At 37.1% G+C, this 22,410-nt stretch overlaps 1 protein-coding gene across 1 annotated transcript in view; it reads right to left on the bottom strand.

Moving 5' to 3' along the window:
• Nucleotides 1-22,410, bottom strand: part of FBXL7 (F-box and leucine rich repeat protein 7) — a 184,266-nt gene that overhangs the window by 120,695 nt on the left and 41,161 nt on the right. The window contains exon 2 of the mRNA XM_051612252.1: nucleotides 18,682-18,771. Within this exon, the coding sequence (XP_051468212.1) occupies nucleotides 18,682-18,771 (90 nt within the window). The remainder of the gene's footprint in view (nucleotides 1-18,681; nucleotides 18,772-22,410) is intronic.

Here is a 22,410-nt window from a genome sequence, read left to right on the forward strand (position 1 = left end):
AGTGTTAAGTCCTACAAATACCTAGGACAATCTTTCTCTTCTCCCTGTCTCAGCAGAGACAGCAGAACTTATCACAGTCTAGTTCAATGCATATAGGAAAGGTCAACCCAACCTTAAAATCTAATTCTCTCATGTGGACAAGGTCTTAGTCCTTCCTTCGCAGGCAATTTTTCTGTATTTAAAGACATTTCCTCTTCCCTTCCCAACCTATTCTAGATTAAGGAAATACAGATCTTTCACAGTTATCTCTCTTATAGGTCAGGTTTTCCAGACTTCTGTTCATTCTTGTTTTCCCTTGAACTTACTCTAATAATCACTTTTCTAATGAAACACATTCTTAACTCTCAAATCAACTACCAAGATGCTTCTTGGAAGTATACATAGTTTAAAATTCAAACTACTTCAAATTCAATCTAGAAAGAAGCTTCTATATTCTACTTTAGTGCTTTGCAAGCTGAAGGAAGGCATTTGAAATGCCAATGTGAAAGAACTCCAAAAGAAACTCATTAACATTAGCTTGCCTTCTTAAGACCCTGTAGTACTTGTTGCCAGCTATAGCAGTTTTAACTTTAAATACCACAAGCTGGTATGGTGTCAAACAGTATGGCTGGGCATAGATCGGTCCCTTCTTCCTTACCAAGATGACTGAAATGCCACCTAAGTGTTGCAGGACACGGGCTTCATTCATTACAAAGACACTTGCCTCTTGCAACACCCGATGGACCACATATATCTGAGAGCAGAAATACCTCTAAAAAGCCCTGTGGTGTTAGAAAGTGCAGCACTGGACAAACTAAGCTATTTCACTCAAGTTTCTTTTGGCAGATTTCCAACTCTCTAGTCTATCCTTGCCTTGTTTTCACACACAAGACTTGGAACAATTCCATTTATCAAGCCTACCTAGATGGAGCAGTAAGTTGGCCTCTAAAATGAGACAGGGAGAAAAAGAGGAAAAAGTAATGCAATTCAATACTGTTAACAATTTTCTCACTGTAGTTTTATGTATGTGGGACAAAAGTAGAAGGTAGACAGGGAAAAAAACACATTTAAAATCTGAAGACTCAAAGACTACTTTTCAAGTCATGCTACTTGACGTAAGACAATGTTAGCTAAACATGAAAATAAATGTTTGTTAAAAAGTCATCATAGAAAAGTAATACCTCTGCATAACTTTCGGTTAAGCTAGAAAAGGAAAATATGCTTATTTTCCATATTGTAAAGGCTTTACTACCACTTTCTAAAACAGATAGTGGTTAGCATTTCTTGTAAGACTGAAGAGCTTCCAGTCATGAATATCTTTAGTTATATATTAATAAAATTACTCCGTGTTTCAAGCAAAGGTTGCAGTGATTAAACAGCTACGCTTCATTTTACACCCTCTTTCAAGGGATGCCTCTTTTCCACAATACCACTGCTAGCTCTAGATACTACTACAAAACAATTACCAGATACGTGCACTTCAGTATCTATATACATAAAGGCAGCTTTCCAATTGCAGAGTAACTTCTGTAACAGCTCAGAGGAAAAAAAAAAAGGAATTAAATATTTACTAACCACTGTCATTCATTGAACTTGAAAGATCAAAATCCTTATACTATTTTAGAATTTAACTTTGACAAAATTCAGCTTCCATTTTATCCTAATTCTGTAAAACACAACCAAATTATGATCAGTTTTAATTAAGTTAATGGACTATGAAAAATAAGTTACCTAAAATTACAAATTCGACTTCTACGAAACAATCTAGTTTGGCAGACACTCGTATCTACAACATGGCAAGTGCAAGAATACAAAAGCAATGAGAAAGCATTCCCCACTGGCATGACATTTTTAATCTTAAAAATTTTCTCCCTAAGTGAACATTTCTTACAATAATTTTAAAGGTGTAGTGTACAAACTTTTGAGGAAGAAACTCTATTCCTACAGTCATGCAATTCCCTAAGCAACTTTGCCAAGTCTGTTGGGAATTTTTAAATACTACTGCAAGATTCATGCCAACCTTCCTCCTGTATTTTCTGCTGTGCTACACAGCTAACTATGAAACAGAGAACATGCTCTAAATCAGCCTTGCACTCCAAGCTTTTGCGACATAATACAATTTAACTGGATTCAGGGTCATCAGGTGTCAAACTGATGGATACTCAATACCTGTTTATTCAAATCAGAAACGTGCTAAGTTATAATCTTAATAACTATTTTAACTGTACTTTGTCCTATATGTAATAAATCGAAGATAACTTAACATGCACCATTAAAACAAAAATATCTACACCCCACCTTTGTACAACTTGTTAACATTTGCATTCAATAGCAGATAGCTGCCCTGCTTTGTGGGTGAGGAAATGGAATTAAATGATAAACGACAGCTTCAGGGGACGGGTTCTAAGACATACAAGTTCCTTGATTCTCCCCAGAACAAATCCTTTTTCAGCAGAGATCTCATTACATCAGAAACTTCCATCTGAGCATTCTGAACTTTTTTTTTTTTTTAATATCAACAACAGTAAAAAGCAAGCCTATTGTCTGCAAGCTTAAGTTTACAAATAGACTCTTTACTCCACAGAGAAACTTTGAGGTCTGCAGATCAACAAGTTAACCTTCACAGTACATTACTTCAACTCTGTTCACTGTTTTGGCAAGTGGTCAGTGCTTCGACTCAATAAGAACTACGGACAATAATTCTTACACTCTCCCTTCTAAGTGTATGCTGTGTGTTTGATTAATGACATCTGAGTTTTACCAGAAACCTAAATCAACATATTTACCAGGGAAGCCACTGAAAATTGTTTGTCTATCAGTAGAAGTTAATCATACAGGCTTTGTACAAAGATTAAGCTTACAAAAGACAGGGGAGAGAATTTGGAACAGGACACACCAGTAACATCCCACAACAGGAGCTCTTCTGGAAAAGCTTTGCTACTCTCTGCAAGTCTCATCTTGAAAAACAGGGAGTAGTAGCAATGTCTCAGTAACAGGTAATACTGCAAGACTGCAAGCAGGTGCTTTCTTCAGTATTAGCAAAATAAGCAGGGCAATTTTGAAGCCCTTAAGTCATCTATTTCAGGTGTGGAAAGTTTGTTGTTTTTTTTCCCCCCCAGAACAACTCAAGATTAAGCTGCTCAGTTACAGCTTTACTTCTCAAAACAATTTAACCAGATATTTAAATTTTCCAAGACAATAGTTTTCATTGCTCCTAATAATGTAATAAACTTCAGAGCAAGCAGCAAGTAGATCACGGCAAACACTGATGACATTCTAGATTAGGTTTACAATCTAAAGCCATTTTAAACATACAGGGGAAAAAAAACCCTGAAAGATTTTAATTTCCTCCTTCCTGGGCACAACATTTGGTGAAGAATAGCCATGACTGCCAATTCAGCAATCAAGTAATTTTTTTATGCTTGTGGAAGTAGATTAGTTACTTGATGACTGCCATTGCTTGTTAAGGCATTTTTTTCTGAATAACTGTAAGATAAAATTTCATTTCAGGTGAGATCACCAAAATCCAAAACCTAAAAATCAAAGAATGAAGAAGAAAGGAAGATGAAAGGAATAAAAAAATAATCTGGATGAAATAACACTGAAGTCTTGAAATCTACTCTGCAATTGCACAAAGTTCTGGCAATCAGTTTAATTTTCAATTCCTGCAGGCACTGCTCACGCCTTTTATTCATATTATTCACAAGAAAATGGACTAGGTATAGACATTAGGTATTTCATGAAAGCCATCAGGTGCTACTTCACACATCCTCCCCTTATGCCAGCTGAGAGAGAGCTGGCATCTAAGCCTTCAAGAGACAGATTTCTCCTGCTGGCCAGCCCAGATCCAGCGTTAAGAAGGAAAGCTGCAGTAGAACAGAACTAAGCACTTTCCCCAAACCAGTCCTCTTGACCAAGAACAACAGAAAGTAGATCTCCAACCTAACCTTCAAAACCACGTCTGAAAGTGAAGACCCCAGAGCTTTGTTCAGTCTCAGCTAAGATACTTTGACTGTACTACATGAAGCAAATGCATAGCTCTGAGGGCTCCAGAGAAACCAGTGACTCATTTACCTTTAATCCTGCAAATGCAAACTGCCAAGAATGCCCTATGGTTCTATAGTTAACCATGCTTTTGCAAAGTCATTTGTCTACCTATCATTAAAAAACCTTAAGGTCCTTCAAGCTAAGCAACTCCAGCCCAGACAAGCAATGCAATAGAAAGGGGTTGTGCATACCAGTGGCTTCTGACTCCCACACAGCCAATGGTGCCTCTTACCCTTAACTTGTAAACCTCAGTGCAGCCATACTTTATACATCCTTGGAGAGGATTAATTTAATTTTGATTTCCTCTTTATGTTTGCTTTGGAGGTTTGCAGCAGTATATATATATATATATATATATATGACTAAAATTTGGCAGCAAGTAGCCTGCAATATGATGTATATCATTTCAGCCTGGCTAGCATACGCAGGAAAACAACAGGCTGGCAGCGAGGGCAGCTTCATCTCACCTTCAGAAAATGGAAGACTGGTGTAGGAATAAGGAATGGCAAGACACTTCCAGGAGCTGAACTTAAGAGGGATGGGGTCCAATATCATCCACGTGATCAAGGGAATACAGTACCCAGCAAAACAACATTTGACCCTAACACAGAAGGAGGCAGCAGGCATACAGATCTTTAAACCTGTGGCACTTCCATCATCCACTAGTTTTCTCATGATTCTATGATTGTAATACTGAAGCAGTAACATTGTATGCACAATGGAAAGCAGCTTCTACTGCATTTTAAGTAAATAAAATCACTTTCTTTTTAGTTGAGTTGTGCCGTTTTTCATATCTGAAATGCATTTGCTCAGCTGAGTTCAGTGGTACATACCTACAGTCATAAGATCCATCTAGTACATGAAGCAAAACAATCCAACCATCCTGACACAGACCATGTTTAAGAATTGCCCAGCACATAAGGCTTCCTCAGCAAGTACAAACTCAAAATTATCCAACATTACAAACTCTTACTGTTTCAATAGTTTACTAGTCTTCCAGCATTTTCAGATTTCACCTAGAATCAGCCATGTCCCTTTTATTAGACCTCTATACTAGTTTATCAAGATTATGTTGTTGCTTTCACCAGAAGCTTTCTGCAAAGAGACACAAGTGACAGAATGCAACGGCTTACATCTACCTTAATGTCTCTTATCACTGCTTATGAAACCTGTAACTCCATCTACCTTTTCAGTATTTTACAGTACAAAAGTTTCATTTTCAACTTAAGGTTTTACTACCTTTGCTATCTTTTGTGATCACTACTTCCTTTTCCCAGTCTAAACTCAATGCCTTTACCCTCCCCAAAATGAAATAATCAAATTCAGTTTTGTACTTCCATGATATGGAATCAAACTAACTCGTGGCAGAAATGATAGAAAAAAAATTAATCCAGGTCCATTCAGATTCCTCAGTCTCAAGACCAGAGATAAGTATGACTGTTCCATTCAAGTTGAAAAATTAGACACAAAAGAAGGGGAGTGATCAAACTCAACTCAACAGTCAAAAGTTCACCCTTAAAAAAATGAAGGGGGCAGGGAGGATAGGGGAAATAACAACTATTATAAATCAATGTTTAAGTTTCCTACACAGTATTTCACCCTGGCCCAAGATAAAACATGCGATGTTGTAACACTGAAAATAAGACCATGTATTTCAACACCTATAGATAAAGTTTATTTTTCCTTTTAAACCTTTGCCATTGAGTGATCTGTAGTTTGAATATTGTATCAGAAGATTGTTGTACCCTGGATGTGCAAGACAACATTATTTACAAGATGATGCAACACAGTTAACAAACACCTGGTTTCCCCTGGCCTTGTTTTTTTTTTCAGCCTGTAATTCCTTCCTCAAGGAAAAAGAGAAATTGCTTATTTTTATACTGCTTCCAGATGACAAATGGCAATGGCTCTGAATAGGATACCTGATGCTTCAAAAGCTGCATCTAATCTCTACACCTGCATTAAGACAAACCATCCTAAATACATCTGATTTGGTGAGCAAAGGCATCATGTCACATTTTCAGAGTTCGGTGTAGGATGCTCCAACAAATTTGGGGCATAAGTGTCCTTCATATGGATCAAAGGAACACAGACATGATGTACAAATGAGAAAGTTAAGCTAGTATGTCAATAAAACAGCACAGGAGCCTCAAAACTTCCAAGCCCAGCAGAAGATCTAATTCTCAGCTGAACATGTCATGTACAGACCATGACAGGAGCACCCACAAAACTGGACCAGAACCGAAAATTGCTGTCCAAAGAGAAACAAATTCTTCAAGTTGATATTTGAACCACATTAGTATTACAACATGCTCAAAGTCAGAACAGAATTAATTATATGTTTAATTTTCAAGAAGTAATGAACAGAACAAAACTTTTCTAATTCATAAGCACCCACCACAAACTACTGCAATGCAATGTGTAAAGAGGTGAGGACTGGCAACATGTTTTCAGTTGAGCATCCTAGCCAAGTTCCTTGAAAATTCTAGTATGTGCACAGATGGGAAGAGCTGAAGCTCATCCAAATGTTAACTCTAGTTTCCTGGACACATGCAAATGAATGCAAACACTAATACATTAAATAACCCAACACACAAATAGCATCTAAAATACATACATTTTTCTAACTATAGAGAAATGTGTCAGAACATAAACGGAGATCAGTATCATTGACCTTGGTTCTGAGATTAAAAGGAGCTGACAAACATGCCTCAGATTTTCACTCGTTTTTCTTTCATGGTTTATTACTAGCTCTAGGAATATTATTTTTCCCTATCCCTTTAACAAAGGAGTAACTTTTTGATGAGTTATTTTAGCCCATTAACAACTGCTTAAGATGACGGATAAATCTTTATATCTTCAAGACCCCTATTCCAGTGCTAATGAGTTCTTTCAAGAATGGCTCAAGCAGTCCCATGTTTCAGTTTTTGAGGAAACTTCTCAATAGGATATATTCCATGACCTCCTCAAAAGTCTACTGAACTCTTTCAGAGCTTTGTAAAATATAACCTCTGCTAAGACTTGAAATTAGTGACAGACACTCTTGGATTTTGACAAGAGTAAATGCATAATTTAATCCAGGAAAATAAGGAACATTTTGTGACTAATACATGAACCATTTTTTAAAACCACAGTCACAATCCCAAGATAAACGTCAGTAAGTTTCACAAGAGAGTTTATGAGTTATCTTTTGGATTAAGTGAGCCTATCTGGTTACCAAAGTAACACAATATATCAGTTTTCTGGGTAGCCACCAAAGTCCATAGATTCATTTCCTGTTAATTAAACCCTCCACTACAAAATTAATGTTCCTCTGGTCTTATTTGGCTAACCACAAGAACACACCTTTTCTACGTTAGGGCCCAAAGGAAACACTTTACTCTTCAAGCAGTATCTGAGCCTGCTAATTTATAAGCAGAATATATCATATTGAGCAATAGATGGTAGAATAGAAAAGTCTGGTCACTCATATTTTTAACCACATTCTCATTTTTATGACTTTGTAGCTAATATGGTAAGTTTTTCAGGTTTTTTTTCACCTGGTTTTACTTCTTGCAGTTCCCAACTACATTCCTTTTCCCCCCTTAGTCAGGCCAATATTTAGTTACTGTCTACTTACAGTATCACTATTCACCCCTTCTAAATAGTGCAGAATATTACATATTTTAAAATGGTTGCTCTAATTTAGAACCCACAAACAGTTACAAGCTCATGGGACATTGTCCTTCTATGCTCATCTTATTTCCAAGACACACGAGACAAGATCATTCTCTTAGGGATAAATAAGCAGTTGCTGTAATATTATATGTTCCAAATCTAAAAAATCAGCAGGTGCAAAATTTAAGCAACACAGAACCACTTAAAGTTCTGAGTCAGAGCATGAATGAAGGATAATAAAGTTACACTAATAATTTGTACATTAATTTGTCACCAAATTCAACAGGATACGGTTGTGCTTCTCCTTTAGGCCTCTGTCCAAATCAGAACTGAAATAACCAATAAGAAACCAGGACATGAAATAAATTACAGCATTTTTCAGTTCAAATCAGCATCTGCTGTCTAAATAAAAACTGACATCTATGAATAATCATGACAAATAGTTTCTCATGACAGAGGGTCATGTTTGCTTTTGAAGCTTCCCAGTCTTCTCCTAAAGAGCAGTATATTTAAAAAGACTGGTGTCATCACAGTAACACAGAAAATATTAGGTGGAGGTATTTCTCCTGTGTGTTTTTCATTCCTTTCTTTTTTTGGTTATATGCAAATGCATATTCTAAACAAAAATCCTTTACCAAATTAAAAGTAAATAAAAGCATTAACACATTAAGCTGAGAAGAGACCAATTCTCCTTCACCCTAAAAAGCTGTGTAATACAACTGGTAAAATCTAAAGCCAGTGACTGAATGGTAGTGCTATTATTTTTATTTGAATACAATTTCATTGGGAGTGACATTCTTAGCATAATCCAGCAAAATATTTAGATCTTGGGAATCTGTCTTCCTTAATTAGGCACTCACAAAAGATATCTTAACTAAATACTGAAGGGTCTGAGCAGATTTGCCATTCGTCCAATACAACAGCAGCAGAAAGAAAAACAAGTTCCATTATATTTTTTTCCCAAAAAAATATATTTGTCAAGTAGTCTGATGAATTAACAGCACCAACAGACACCTACTGATGTCAGTTCTTTTTTACTGGAAGCAGACAAACCAAATTCACAACATGGTGAATTTTAGCCAGATCCAGAATAATCTCCTAGTTTAAAACCAAGCACATCAGATTCTTGACCAGTTTTGCAAGCTTAACAATGCAAAAGCCTTCCAAATGGAAATGTAGGGCTAGATGGAAAACGCATGTACCAGTGAATCTGAGGTACAAGGGCATTAAAAGAAATTTGAGAAAGTTATTTCTACTGAAACAGAAAAAATACATTCAGTGCTAAAATCAAATTGGACTATAATTTTGCCGAGGACTATGAAAATCTTGTTTCAAGAGCAAAAGAAAACCAAAGGAGCCAAAATGTATGATGATTTCAGAAAGCAGAGGTCAAGCTAATCTCAGCCGTCAAACAAGAAGGACCAAGTAATCATAGTCTCCAAGCTACAGCCCAGTGAAGACAGTGAAATTATGATTTTATCATTTAAACCTTATGTATTTGTATTCTATAAGGAAAACTACTATAAAAGTCCTTCCTTGTGTGAGGTCAAAAGTGCACAGTTTCTGAGGCGTCAGGTGCCACATCAAGTTTTTATTGCTCAAATGGAAGCTAAAGAGCTACATGGCAAAGCTTAAAAAAAAATCTTTATCTTGCCAGGGGTTGTGATGTGGTTTTTTAAAGAAAAAATAATAATTAAAAAAAAACATCTATGCTTACATATGTCTACATGAACATAAATATCTTCAGATTAAGCAAACCACAAAATTTACAACTGGGAAGAAGAATTTGTTCCTATTACCCACGTCCTTGAGATCTCTTTAACATTAATGCTTGTCCTTCAGAGATTCCCACCTAGAACTATTTGCCTATAATGAATGAGTTAAAGACTTCCCCCGAAAACAATGAATACCTTATAGTACTGTAAAATTTCACTCTCTTGGATATAAAAGATGGAAGTGGACTTCATGTTAGAAAAAATAAAAACATCATAGATTAGATCAGGGACTGGGACAAAAAGAAATTTCACTATTGTGACTCTGACAATAATTTACAATGCAGATTTATGATATATTCAAGTCATTGTAACAAGAATAACAGGTTAGTCAACTAGTAAAGCCATCAGGCTGCTTCCTACTCACACATTCACATCTGTAAGGCAGCACAACCACATTACAGGTAGGCTATGTCTATGAAAAGTCTCCATACCTGACTTTGTTGGAGGGCAACTCAAATTAGCTGATCAAAATTGACAACCAAATCTTACAAATGAGTGCATACAATAAATTTAGAAAGAAATCCTGCCCACTTTCTTGAAAGCCTATGTACATGCAAGAGACCGGAGTCGGTGAGTAGAAATGTTCTCTCTCAGTATAGCTGATAGGCTGCTAAGGGCCCTTGTTTTCCAGTATCAGAAAAAAATAATAATTAAACTGTTAAAACAGTAATTACACTTTGAGGTTGAAGAGATACAAGCTTCCAATCCATCAGAACAGTTCAAGATTAAAACTAGCTCTAAATATGAAAGGAAATATCACAAAGGACAGTTGCTGAACATGCAGCAGGCACACCATCAGTGTGGTTTATTATGGGTAGAGGACTATGCAGATGGCTCATGCTCTTAACTTCTGCTTATACTTCCAGCCTAGTCCACTGTAACTGCCTAAACCAATGACAGCCCAGCAGTCAGAATTAAAAATAACATAAGAATTACCATTAGCCATTTTTGGCTAGGAAAAATGGCACTTCAATCTCAAGATATACTTCTCAAGGAATACCTGAGGAATGCTGGCAGACACAATGAGATGCCAAACTTCAGCAACTTGAGAAAAGCCCAGTAGCAGACACTATGGTACAACTGCCACAAAAAAAGAACAGAATGAGTCAGCAGCTCTTAAGTGGGTATTTTTCAAGCATGCTGCTAGCTTTGGCACAGTTGGCAGCATCTGTCTTAAAAATTATACAGTCATTTGACAAGCTGACATAAAATGATAAGATACAGGAAAATAAGGCAGGATATTTTGTGCAATTAATTTAATCTACAGCATCTTAACATGGATTATCAAATTTAAGGTAAAAAACTTACTCTTCCAATTTAATTTCATTATTTCAGTCAAGTACTAGAATTAATCTGGAGGAACTTGCTAGTGTCAGTTAATAAATTCTGGAAAATGGATAAGCCAGACATTTAAATATGCATTATCAGGTTGTATATATCCTTCAAGAAGTCTTAGGAGACAACTTAGCATTCAAGAAAGATAGCTTTTAGACTAACAATTGTTGGGCAATCATTGGATACTTCAAGATAACTCTTCACTTTTGACAGAAGGAAGCTACTTTGAATAGCTAGCATCAGCAATAATAGAAAAAGAACACTTTAGTATCAGAACCTCCCTGTGATAACACTATTTAAGTTGTTTGGTACAGCATTTGAAAGAAAGAATTAAATTTGGGATCTTGGATTCCTTAAAATCAGATTTACAGGTAATTGAATAAACTGTAATGACTCCTACCAAGCACCAGACCTTACTTGGGAAACGTAATGCCAAGTTTTTTAAAATGGGATCATTTCTCTTTAACTGTACTATAAGTGCCTTTGCTCTGGTAGGTCTCACATTTCAGGCAGCAGATCAAGTAAGACTGCAGTTTTATGTGCATTTCCAATTTGTTCTTAGTATTGTTTGGGCAAGTTTTAAACATTTGGCTATAGCATTTCAGTACAAATTAGCCAGAATAACTTAAGGTTTCAATTTGCAGCTTTAACCTTGCCAATATCCCAACTACTTCTGCCTTGCATTTGAACTCTGATTTAAATGCTGATTGCAATAGTATTGTTCTAATTAGCAGAACAGCTTTGCAGGAACACTGCTTATTAGATAGCAAAAGCATAACAACACGTGGTTAAATACAACCAAAAAATAGTCCCCAAGAACAACATCTATACTGCTTTCTACCTCCATATACTGCTCGAGGTGATTATATTTGCGTATGCATTCAGATATGTTGGTTAAAGGAATTTAAATAGTGAGCTGTTTATTCTGCCAAAGTGTTTATAGTTTTGGATTTATTAACTGTTATGCCTCCCACCCCCCTCTTATTCTTCTCCAGTTTTTTGGCTTCAAATGATTCTGTTTTGGCACATTCAGTAATGCAACCTTTTACTTTTCTAGCAGTGGAGTTTTCTAGAAAAGTAACACAAAACCCTAGGAAATTTACCTGGTCTCCAGTTTCACTACCAACTCAAAACAGCCACAGTTCACTCAAAGCCAATGGAATCTCAGCCCAGTTCCAAGTAACCAGTGGCAAATTCAGGCATTCATATCAAATTCAGACATGGTTTGGTACACAGAAGTCTGCTTACACTCTACTTCAACAGTAGAACCAAGAGCCCAAATTCCCAGTAAGACATGCTGCAAAGACATGAGGACACAGATAAACAGGAAGAGATCTGCCATCCAAAGAATTAGGAATTACACATATGCCTGCATGCATCCAGGAAGAACACATAGGTTTTCGTTTCTGATAATGGGATAGTAAGCTTCTAATTCTAAAGAAATAAAGAAGGGGAAAATATTAAAAACTGAAGTGGGATAAGATTTCTGAACAGGAATCAGATGTAGGAAGAGATCAAAAGAGCTCTTTCTGCCAAAAGGATTGTCAAGAAAAACTGTGTGGAAAACAGCATCTCTTCAAAGCAACAGTTTTTGCCATAACACTTAATTACCTCAGTGTCCTGAGAAGATACACAAACCACTCAAAAGCTTCAATGGATCTTCAGTACATTAAAAATAGCTACCTACCTTATTACATGAACCGTAATATTAGGAAAGGTTGCCTAACTGCAGACTGCTTCTCTGAGATTTTTATCGCCCTCTGAAATAAGATCAGGATTGCACTCACCTGAATCACAGTCCAAGACGATTCTCCATCAGAAACCATTTTAAATACCAAAACCATTCAGTAGCAAAGCTCCTGTTCCATCTTCGGAAAAGTCACTTAATTTACTACCATGTAGAGCAGTAGTAAACATTTTCTGATACAGAGCTTGAATTTTTCTGGAAAATATTGGGTTTTATGTAGAGATCCAAGATAAGACTAATTTTCTATACCTCTGCGTATGAAATCCAGGGACAAAAGTATCTATCATGCTTAGACAAAGAAAGTAAGACTGCAAAAGGAATGATTTGAGAGATTTCACATATTGATAAAACTCAAGCTGTCTTCCCACAGTTCAATAAAAATGTTTCAAAAGCAGCTGCTTGTTCCATTATTCACTGTAGTCTTCTAAAATGACTTGAATACCTTCAGTATCAAGGAAAGAATAGTATGGCTGAACACTATTCCTACTTTCCTCAACTGGATATTCATTACATATTTAATTAACTTACATTTTGTAGAATAAAGCAATTATTAGTCAAAATAAAGCAATTAGTAGTCAAATTCCAGTGGTTTTAAAGTAACTTTAAAGTTATTTCCTTAAATTATTAGAAGACTACAGCAAATGCATGAAGGACTTTTGCTATTATTAAACAAATAAAGGCTAACTTATCTTAGAAAAGCATATCCAGCTAGGCTTTTTTCATGTAAAACTTGATATAAACCCAGTTTCAGTTACTTGAGTAGCTGGTACTTCTATAATTAAGGATTAGTTGAGTGAATACCTATACTTCTATATTCAAAATAGGAAAGTCCTATTGAGAACTCCTAAGTTGGTAAAACTTGCCACCAGCTGTAACTCTTAGCTCCATTTATTTTTAGTTTGTTTGTTTGTCTTGGAGGGTGGCTTTGGGGGATTGGACAGAATGTTGGTTGATTGGTTTTTGTCTCGGTTTTTGAGAGGTATTGTTTGCTTTTGGCTGGTTTGGGGTTTTTTTGTTTATTTTTGGTTTTTGTTTAGTTTTTGTGGTTTGGCTTTTTTGTTATTTTTGGTTTGGGTGGGGTTTTTTGTTTGGTTGTTTTTTTCAAGGTCTTCAACAGAATGAAAAGCAGTAATGAAAAAAGGCTTGCTCCTCATTCACAGTCATCCTTCTCTCTAGAACTTATCACACACCAAGGGAAGATTATGGACAACAGAAATGCTATAGTGTAGACCAGCACTCACTAATATACTCGCCACTTCAAGAAGAAGCTCCACTGGCAGGGACCCACCATAACAGGATGATGAGGAACACAACACAGCCTGATCACCCTTAGCCAGGTATTGCCTTGCACAGGATATAAAGTGACAACCTTACATTTGTAATTAAAGCATTACATATTTGCAAAATGCTACATTTTCACATAGTTGCCCCCAAACACAACTTAATGAAGGGAACAGTTCCAAATGAGTGTCATGATTATTATGGGATACTTTTCTAGTACACACCTAACTTCAGAACTTCTTCTGTTAAGATGCATGCAAACAGGTAGGGCCAAAACAAATTCAGGTGATCTCCACAATAAATATACACTATAGTACTAATGGGTGAAGAGCACATGTTTTCCACATGTGGGTTTTTTTAAGTGTATTTAAGGTACATGAATATCACAATAGGAAGACAAACTCCAGAATTCTCAGAGTACTGCAGATTGAAAAACAAACAAAATTACTTACTTTTTGAAGGTCTTTAAAAGTCAACATCACTAACACCCGATACAATTTTTAACTTCTGCAGAATACAGCAGCTGACTTCACTGTATTTCCACAAAATTCAAAATACAAACATTTAACAGGATATATTCAGAGTTATTTCAGCACTGAGGCCCTCTGCTAAAATAGTGTTTTGCTTCAGGCCTAATACTTCAATTTGATTTTATAGAAACTAAGAAATAAATTAGAACTTATACATGGAGCTCACACATGAGCTCTCAATTTAAAACTGCCTCTGGATTACCACTTAGCAGCCATATACATGAAGTGCAAACAGTACTGATTTTTTTTATTTGAAAAACAGTCAAGTTAATATGAAGCATCCAGCTTGGATACAACATTCCACGCTCTACAGGTAAGTGTTAGAAGAAAGCTCCCTGATCAAGGTAAGCCCATGCAAAAACATTCAGTCTAATCTTCTAAATCAAGTTTTAGACAATAATATTCCAGCTGAGACTGTGTCTAGCAAATTGCATTTAAACGGCCCACAAAAATCCATTTAGTCTCTCACTTGCCAGAAGAGCAACAGGGGGTAGCAAAAACTCATGCATTCTCAAGTTTCTAACTGTAATTGATTGATGGGGTAAAGAATTGTAGACAATGTCTGAAACTGGAGAAGTAAAAGGCAGTGTATATTCAAAGACAAAGAAAACTGTATCATCAGAAGAGCAGACAACGTGGAAGCATCAGTATGCATGCACACCCACAGACTACCATGTGTCCTTCTGAGCCAAGCTGTACCCAAACCAACAGTCCCTACAGCATACTCTGATTTACACAGAGGACCAGATATCTGTTTTTTTGCCACCTGCCCTTCACTGAAGTACAGAAAGTGAAAGCCACAATGAGAGCAACTGGACTTCAGCTTAGGCACCAGTACAGCCTCACCTTCGTATCCCTCTCAAGTACCTCACTGGTATCTCAAGTTTTAATTTAGGAAGTTGCGTGATCTGCCAGTTACTGTCTGCATGCTTCTACACAACACAAACAGGGTAGTAGTTATCTCTCCAATGCATCACGGACTGAAGCTGGTTTGGCTAAGGATACAACATGTACTGTCTGCTCCTTAGTGGTAGAGGGTGTGCAGTTCACCCAGGAACATGTAACAGCATGACAAGCATTTGAAATATAAAATCTGCTTCCTCTACTCCATAGATGCTCATAAGCCACAATGTGATGGAGGGTACCATATTTTGGCCATAACTGCATCTCTCATTCCCATCAAGAGATGTAACTGATGTTATCTTCACAGCATATCTAGAACTGTTACATCACATAGGTTATTTTGAGCAGCTCGTTACACATTTCTTGTACCCACTCTATACAGAAACATCACAGCACTGAAACCTGAAAAATACAGTGGTTGCATTAAACAAGATGAAGAGTGTGGTTTATTTGGTTGTTCAAATGGATGACAAGACAACACCTGCTGTCCAGTAATTCCTAAAATGGTTTACTCTTTCAAGCAAGAGTTCTGCTTGACACCGTTTTGCAGTCCTTGGAAATCCATACCTGCCTAAGGAGTACTTTACATGACTGCTCTCTGCTGCAGAGTACCACAGAGCTTGTATAAAATCAGTCCCACAGACTTCCTTTCTAGTTATTTCAAGACATTTCATTGATTCAGCTTCAAGAAGTGTTATGTCAACTGTCTGACATAAACAAAAGATAAGACATGCTGCATAGAACTGGAAAGAATTAGGACTGTTTGCAAGGTTGAAAACCAGGATCTGTAAAAGGCCTCTGGCCTCAAACACAAATTCTATGCTTTTCATGGAGCTGGGCACTCAGGAATTCAGTTGCCAACAGAAATGCAAGGGATGAAAAGATGCTGCCTGAAACTAGTTCAATTAAGATAATTTCACACACCAATGAAGGTGAAGAAGAGCTCTACTGTAATGTTTCATAGTCTTTTCCATAGCATGTTTCACCACACACAACACATGGCTAATTCATAGGTCAGCATACAGTGCTATGAATGTACAGTACAGGCTGAAGCACAGGGCAGATTTGGAGTGTTCTGTCCCTGCCATAAACCAGTTGCATGGCAAAGAGCAAGACAATTTATCAGTTTCTGGGGGGGAGCAGGTACTACTCTATAGCAAGCAAATACTAGAGCATGGAGTGCTATTTAACTAACAATTACAAAATGTTATGTAAACATCCCAATGAAAAGACCTAGCTGCCCCTGTTTTACAGCATCTAAGGCAATCAGACTCCTGTTCTTAGCTGGTCCCTAGACACTACTCTAACTGAACAGCATAAAAGCATTCAGTCTCGTAAGCACAGAATTCTACCCATCTTGCCGAAGGTATGAGACTTTGTTGGGCTAAATTCCCCTACAGCATAAGGCTACTGTACATGGGGAAGACAGGCAGCATTAGTAAAAAATCCAGACACATCTGTTGATAAATGCCAGTAACAGCACTGGTTTCAACAGTCTTTGTTTTACTCCACACCACTTCCTTATCTCTGCTATCACTTGCCTTCGCAGAACTCTTATGCTCCCTGGTTATGACATTCAAAATATCTCCCAGATTATACAACAATCAACATTAAGACAATCTATATTAAAGTGAACCACATTAGCAACTCCTCAGCAGAAAAACTTGGTAGAAAAGGTAACAGTAGTAGCACAGGGTGAGGAAGAGATGAATTCTGCTGTTGTGAAAGTATTACAAATCACGCTCTTCTAGGGCACAGAAAAGCTAGGATCACATCTGAAAATGGCCTCCAAGTATGGAATACATAACTCCTGAACTCTTCCTGAATCTGCATGAGAACTCAAAAACATATCTTTACTACAGCATCTGCTGGCCTGCATTTAAGCCTCCCTCACTAGTGACTTAATCAGCTGCAAAACAGTGGTAAAGATTTCAGGGTTAACGTTGGTATTCACTGGCTCTACAATGGGCTAGATTAAGAACCTAAATCTTAGAGTTTACTAAGTTATTATTTTGCATTATCTGACAAAAATAAGGAAAAAAGTCAACATGCTTTACTGACTTCAGTAAAACAGAAATGCAAAGCAATCGTTAAGTACTGCCTTCAGAGTTTCTAGCATTCCTTTGTGGCCCTGGCTGTCACACAGAGAAGTTAAAATGTTTTTATACATTTCCTAAATTTCTTTCACGTCTTGGCAATTCAACTCCTTCAGGTACCTCAAAACGTTTTAATGTAAGGCTTAGACAACATGAATTCTACTATTCAACTTAACTTTATCAAGAAATCAATTTATTGCCCAGACTAAAAAGAACGTATTCTAAACCAGTATCTCTCGTGATTCACAGGTGCCAGATCTTCATTCTTGATATGGGATTATGCATGTCTAACAATAAACTCTTATGATTTATATGGTCATTTATTAATTACATGATCTGCTTTTACTGTAGATTCTACAGTCATACTCAGACTTGCCAAACTAGAACTATTCAAAGACTATGACTTCATTTAACCATAAGAAATAAAGCCAGCCTGAAAGCAATCAGAGCTTTTAACTTAATTTGCAGTGACAGTAGTGTAAGAAATCAGATTATCAAATAATTACCAAGTACAACCAACTTATTATGACACAGTTGAGCAGAAATGCTAGTTAAGGCACATATATTTATCATCCAAAAAAAATCCTTTCACCTTACATCATTAAATTACATAGAGATGTAATGATTTCCTCTCAGCCTTTGAAGACACTCTTGTAAAAACTAGGGCCAATACACCTTCACTTAGCAGAGCACACCTACTCACATACAGTAAGGAGAAGAAAAGGATCAGCATTTCTCTATTCATGGCCAGTTACAACATTGTATTAATACTGACACATAAGATATCTGCTTCCCCTAGGCATTAAAAATCTAGTCCAGAATGATCACATACTCCAGTAACTCTAGGCGAGCTGTGTCAACCTAATTAAAACCCTACCAGCAGTGCATGTCCATAGCTACAATTTTGAAAACCTGGCACAAACAACTCACATTTTCATCGTGTTCACAGTATGAAAATAAGATGCTGAGATTTAGCCTAGAATATATGCCAAAAAAGCTTCCATTAAGTATATTCTTCAAAAATAAGTTCTAAATCTTATTGCATAAAAACTTAAGTATCAAAGTATTTGCAAAAAAAGTAACATGAAAAATTGCTCAAAACATTCCACATTTCTGTTCTGCAGAAGTATTTTAGATCCTTTGTCACAAGCTTAAATCAGAAGCTAAAGCAGGTAGGAGTGGCAACTCTACAGAGAAACGAGAACTTTTTAAATTTCTAGTAAGCCTGTGGTACTGTACACAGAAGGAATGAGGAGGAGGGGTTCCTTTTCCGAAAATTGCTAGGATTATGTTGGGGGCCCTGACCTATGTAATGAGTACCAGCTGCCTACCTTCACTGGTAGCTGCATTCTTCTGGGCTTTGGTGGGTGTGTGATCTGTACTTGAACTCACGTCGGATGAGATGCTTGAGCTGCCTTTGCCTGCAAAGGGAGAAAGAGGCGGAGGGAGTCAGAAAAAAGCACATGAGTATCAACAGCAAAATAAAAAGAACTTCTATATCAGAACCTGGCACAATTCCAGAAAGCTTTAAATTAAGTTTAAAGCAGCTGATGTTCATTTTGTACACACTGAGGTAGGAGTTAACTGCACAATAACTTACAGAATGTTCATCCTTATGTGTACTAAGGCTGCAGCCTCCTGTGTCACAGGGGCTCTTGTTACATATTTGCTAAGCTCTGTTGTAAAAAGTTTGTGATTAAGACTATTAGGAGAACTTTAATGACAAGTTTTCTCATTAAAATACCTCTAACAGGCAGGACAAATAGACACTGACCTTCATCAGCATGAAAGGTTAAATTCAAACTGTGCTAAATGAGTTTTGTTTTCTGTTATGTGCTCATATCATGTATTCAAGTCACTTGGTCACATGAAAATAAAAGCAATGGATCTGCCTACACCGTGCTCACTGCTTGATACAATATGTAACTTTAAAACTAACTTCTACAGTTGCTGTTCTTCACCTTTCATTTTTTAACTGTAAATCAGAACCAACTGATGTTTCTTGTCTTTTTTTCTTTCTTAAGCCTTCTCCTGCATTTCCTACACCAGTGCCCTCAGATCTATATGCATGATATCAAACCAGGTAAGAGTTACCAAGAGAAGAAATCCAAATACAAAGGAAGAATTAACTGAGATGGATACCACAGAAGGACAGAGTGGACTAAAACAAAACTGTCTTTTTGTTTACCTGTAAGAATCTAACAAGTCACTTTTGTTTCCCTTTACTCACTCTACACAGTCTCAGTGACTACTAGCAGGGAGTACATTCTGCTATACAGTAGGAACCAGATCAACCATCCGACCAGCAATATGTTAGACAACTCTAGAGAGGGGAAAGGTAACGAATACTGTTGCATTTTAAGCAGTTCTGTTTCCACAAGCACTGCATCATTGAAGCCTTGAAGAGCTATGTTAGTTTTTTGGACCAAAATTAGTCTGTATGCAGAAAGCTAGCTGATACCATGTTTCTGTCACTTGAGTAAACCTATAATCATAGGAATGTTAGCAAGAGATTTTTCTGATCTGTTATTTCAATCAGGCATTCCTTGGGGTTCTGGGTTACACTACGCCTGGTTTCATAAATGTAGATGTAAGGAGGAGGTCTGCTTTTTAAAGGTGCCACAACAGAACAAGGATTTAATGGGAAACAACTGGAGAGTGTGCAAACGTAGGTTGCTTCTCAAACAAGGTACTGCTACTTAATCCACCAGCCAGCCCCAGAGAATCATTCTCAACATAAAGTTGCTTAAATTAACATGGTCAGATTTGAGAGATGATTGTGGAGTCAATGGATATTAAAAAGGCCAAAAAGAAGTAGATGATCTTTAAGGTCCTTTCCAACCCAAACCCTTCTATAACTCTATGAAGTAAAATTAAAAAAAATGGCTAAGGCTAGTAGTTGGGTGGGGTGAAAGAAAAAAAAAGTGTATTTTCAGTGATTAACTGCGTTTTACATTCCTTTAAGAAGTTAAGCAAATCAAAAAGCAGGGCCTCTAGACTATCACTTCAATTGCTCTCAAGCTGTGACATGAGTTGGAGTAATGAACTGCAGTCTAGAAATTACTGCCTCCAAAAAGCTCTCCAGCTAAGGCAACTAGGGTTGTTGTAGAAGGCAGAGGAAAAAAAGGATAAATGTAAATGCTCTTCCCCAGAAAGCGACCAGAGAACTCTAAACATCCGCAATAACTGATAATCAAATAATTAATGACAAAAAAGGGATTTAGATGGTATCGCTGCTATCAGCAACTCCTCATGCACCAAGCACTGCAACTCAGAGGCAGAAAAACTTCCAAGTACTACCAGCACTTCTTAACAGATTAAATAAAACAAAACAAAAAAAAAAACCCACATCAAAAAAAACAAGCAAACACCAAAGAAACCTAAAACTGCCACTGCTCCCCCCATACACCCACAAAAAAGACTGACTGGAAAAAAAAATTTCCTCAAAGCAAATTAACAAGATTTCCTAAAAAAAAAAAAAAAAAACAAAACACACACAAAAACAACACACACACACACAAAAAACCAAACCAAACAAAAACACCACAAAAAAACCCACCTTCTTTGGGGGAAAAGGAAGTCAGTGATGCCAAGTAACAGCAGAGTTGCGAGCTGGTCATCTGTGGCATGGGTTACTTCCACAAAGCAAATGCTTCCTGTGGCTACGTACCTCCCCATCAACATCAATAATATTTCTATTTACACCACATACAAGCAAGTATCCAAGAGCACAACAGAAATATTTTACCCACTGCAGGGTGTCAACTGCTAGTAGGTCCAATAGCAACATATTATTTACAATCACACACTTCTGTAGAAACTGTGGAATGTCAGATGTCTAGATATTCACAATTGAAATCTGCTTGAACTTTAAAACATTTTAACTCCTTGTTAAAACAAGAAATTAGTATAAAAGAATACATTGTGGTTACTGCTTTGGTTGGATACCAGTTCTGCAATGCTCTTAATATTTTATTAAGCTTTTAAGAGTCTTCTCTTGCTGTATACAGTCCCAAAACAAGCCTTATTTCTCATTGCTTACTCTGAAACTCTCCATTGAGGTAGGGGGCAAGCAAGATAATTTATAGTAAACCTTTCAGTGTGTTTTGAATAGACTAGCAGACACTACATCTGTTCTTTTAGTGAAAAACAAGCCATTCACTTTTAATAGGCTAGATTTGGCTACAGAAGACTCCTGTAAGCTTCTAAGAGTATCTAAGTATTCTACAAACAACATGGGTTTGGTAATAGCAGTGTACCTCAGGAAGTTGGTTCAACAGAAGGAAATGCAAAGTCCTGCACCTGGGGAGGAATAACCCCATGCATCAGTGCATGCTGAGGACTGAGCAGCTGCAAATCATCTTCACAGAGAAAAAAAAATTCAATCCAGGTGGCCACCAAGTTGAATATGAGCCAGCAATGGGCCCTTGTGACAAAGAAGCCCAACAGAACTGTGGGCTACATTAGGAGAAATGTAGCCAGCAGGCTGGGGGAGGTGATCCTTCCCCACCTCTGTTCAGCACTGATGAGGCAAATCTGGAGTGCTGAGCCCAGTTCTGGACTCCCCAGTATAGGAGTTCTCACTTTTTTATTTCTAATCCAGAAGCTGCAATCCAAAAGAAAGCTAACTGCATTATGATTGTATACAGATATGGTAGAAGAAAGCAAGCTTCCTACAATGCAACATAATTCACAGCAGGAGTGAAAGTGCATGGGCTTCACCACACCTGCAAAGAATCACACAGCTATACAGTTGAAGTTCAGATCATGTCTCTGACCTGATTCTGAAGAAACAAAAGTATGGGTTTTCTTTTTTCCACCTACTAGTGCCAAAGCTATAACAGTCATCGAAATGAGACTTCATCTGTCTAACCTGTATGATTCTATGAATTACCTGTATTAGTCAAAGAGATGCTACAGACTATGCAATGAAACAATACTAGAGGGTTGTGCATGAAACTGGGTGGTCTTACTCCAAATATCAATATTACTGCAAAAAAAAAAATAATCAAAGAATCATTGAATGGTTTGAGTTGGAATGGACCTTAAAGATCATCTAG

This window comes from Apus apus, chromosome 2 (genome assembly GCF_020740795.1).
Source record: "Apus apus isolate bApuApu2 chromosome 2, bApuApu2.pri.cur, whole genome shotgun sequence".
Classification (NCBI taxonomy): Eukaryota; Metazoa; Chordata; class Aves; order Apodiformes; family Apodidae; genus Apus; species Apus apus.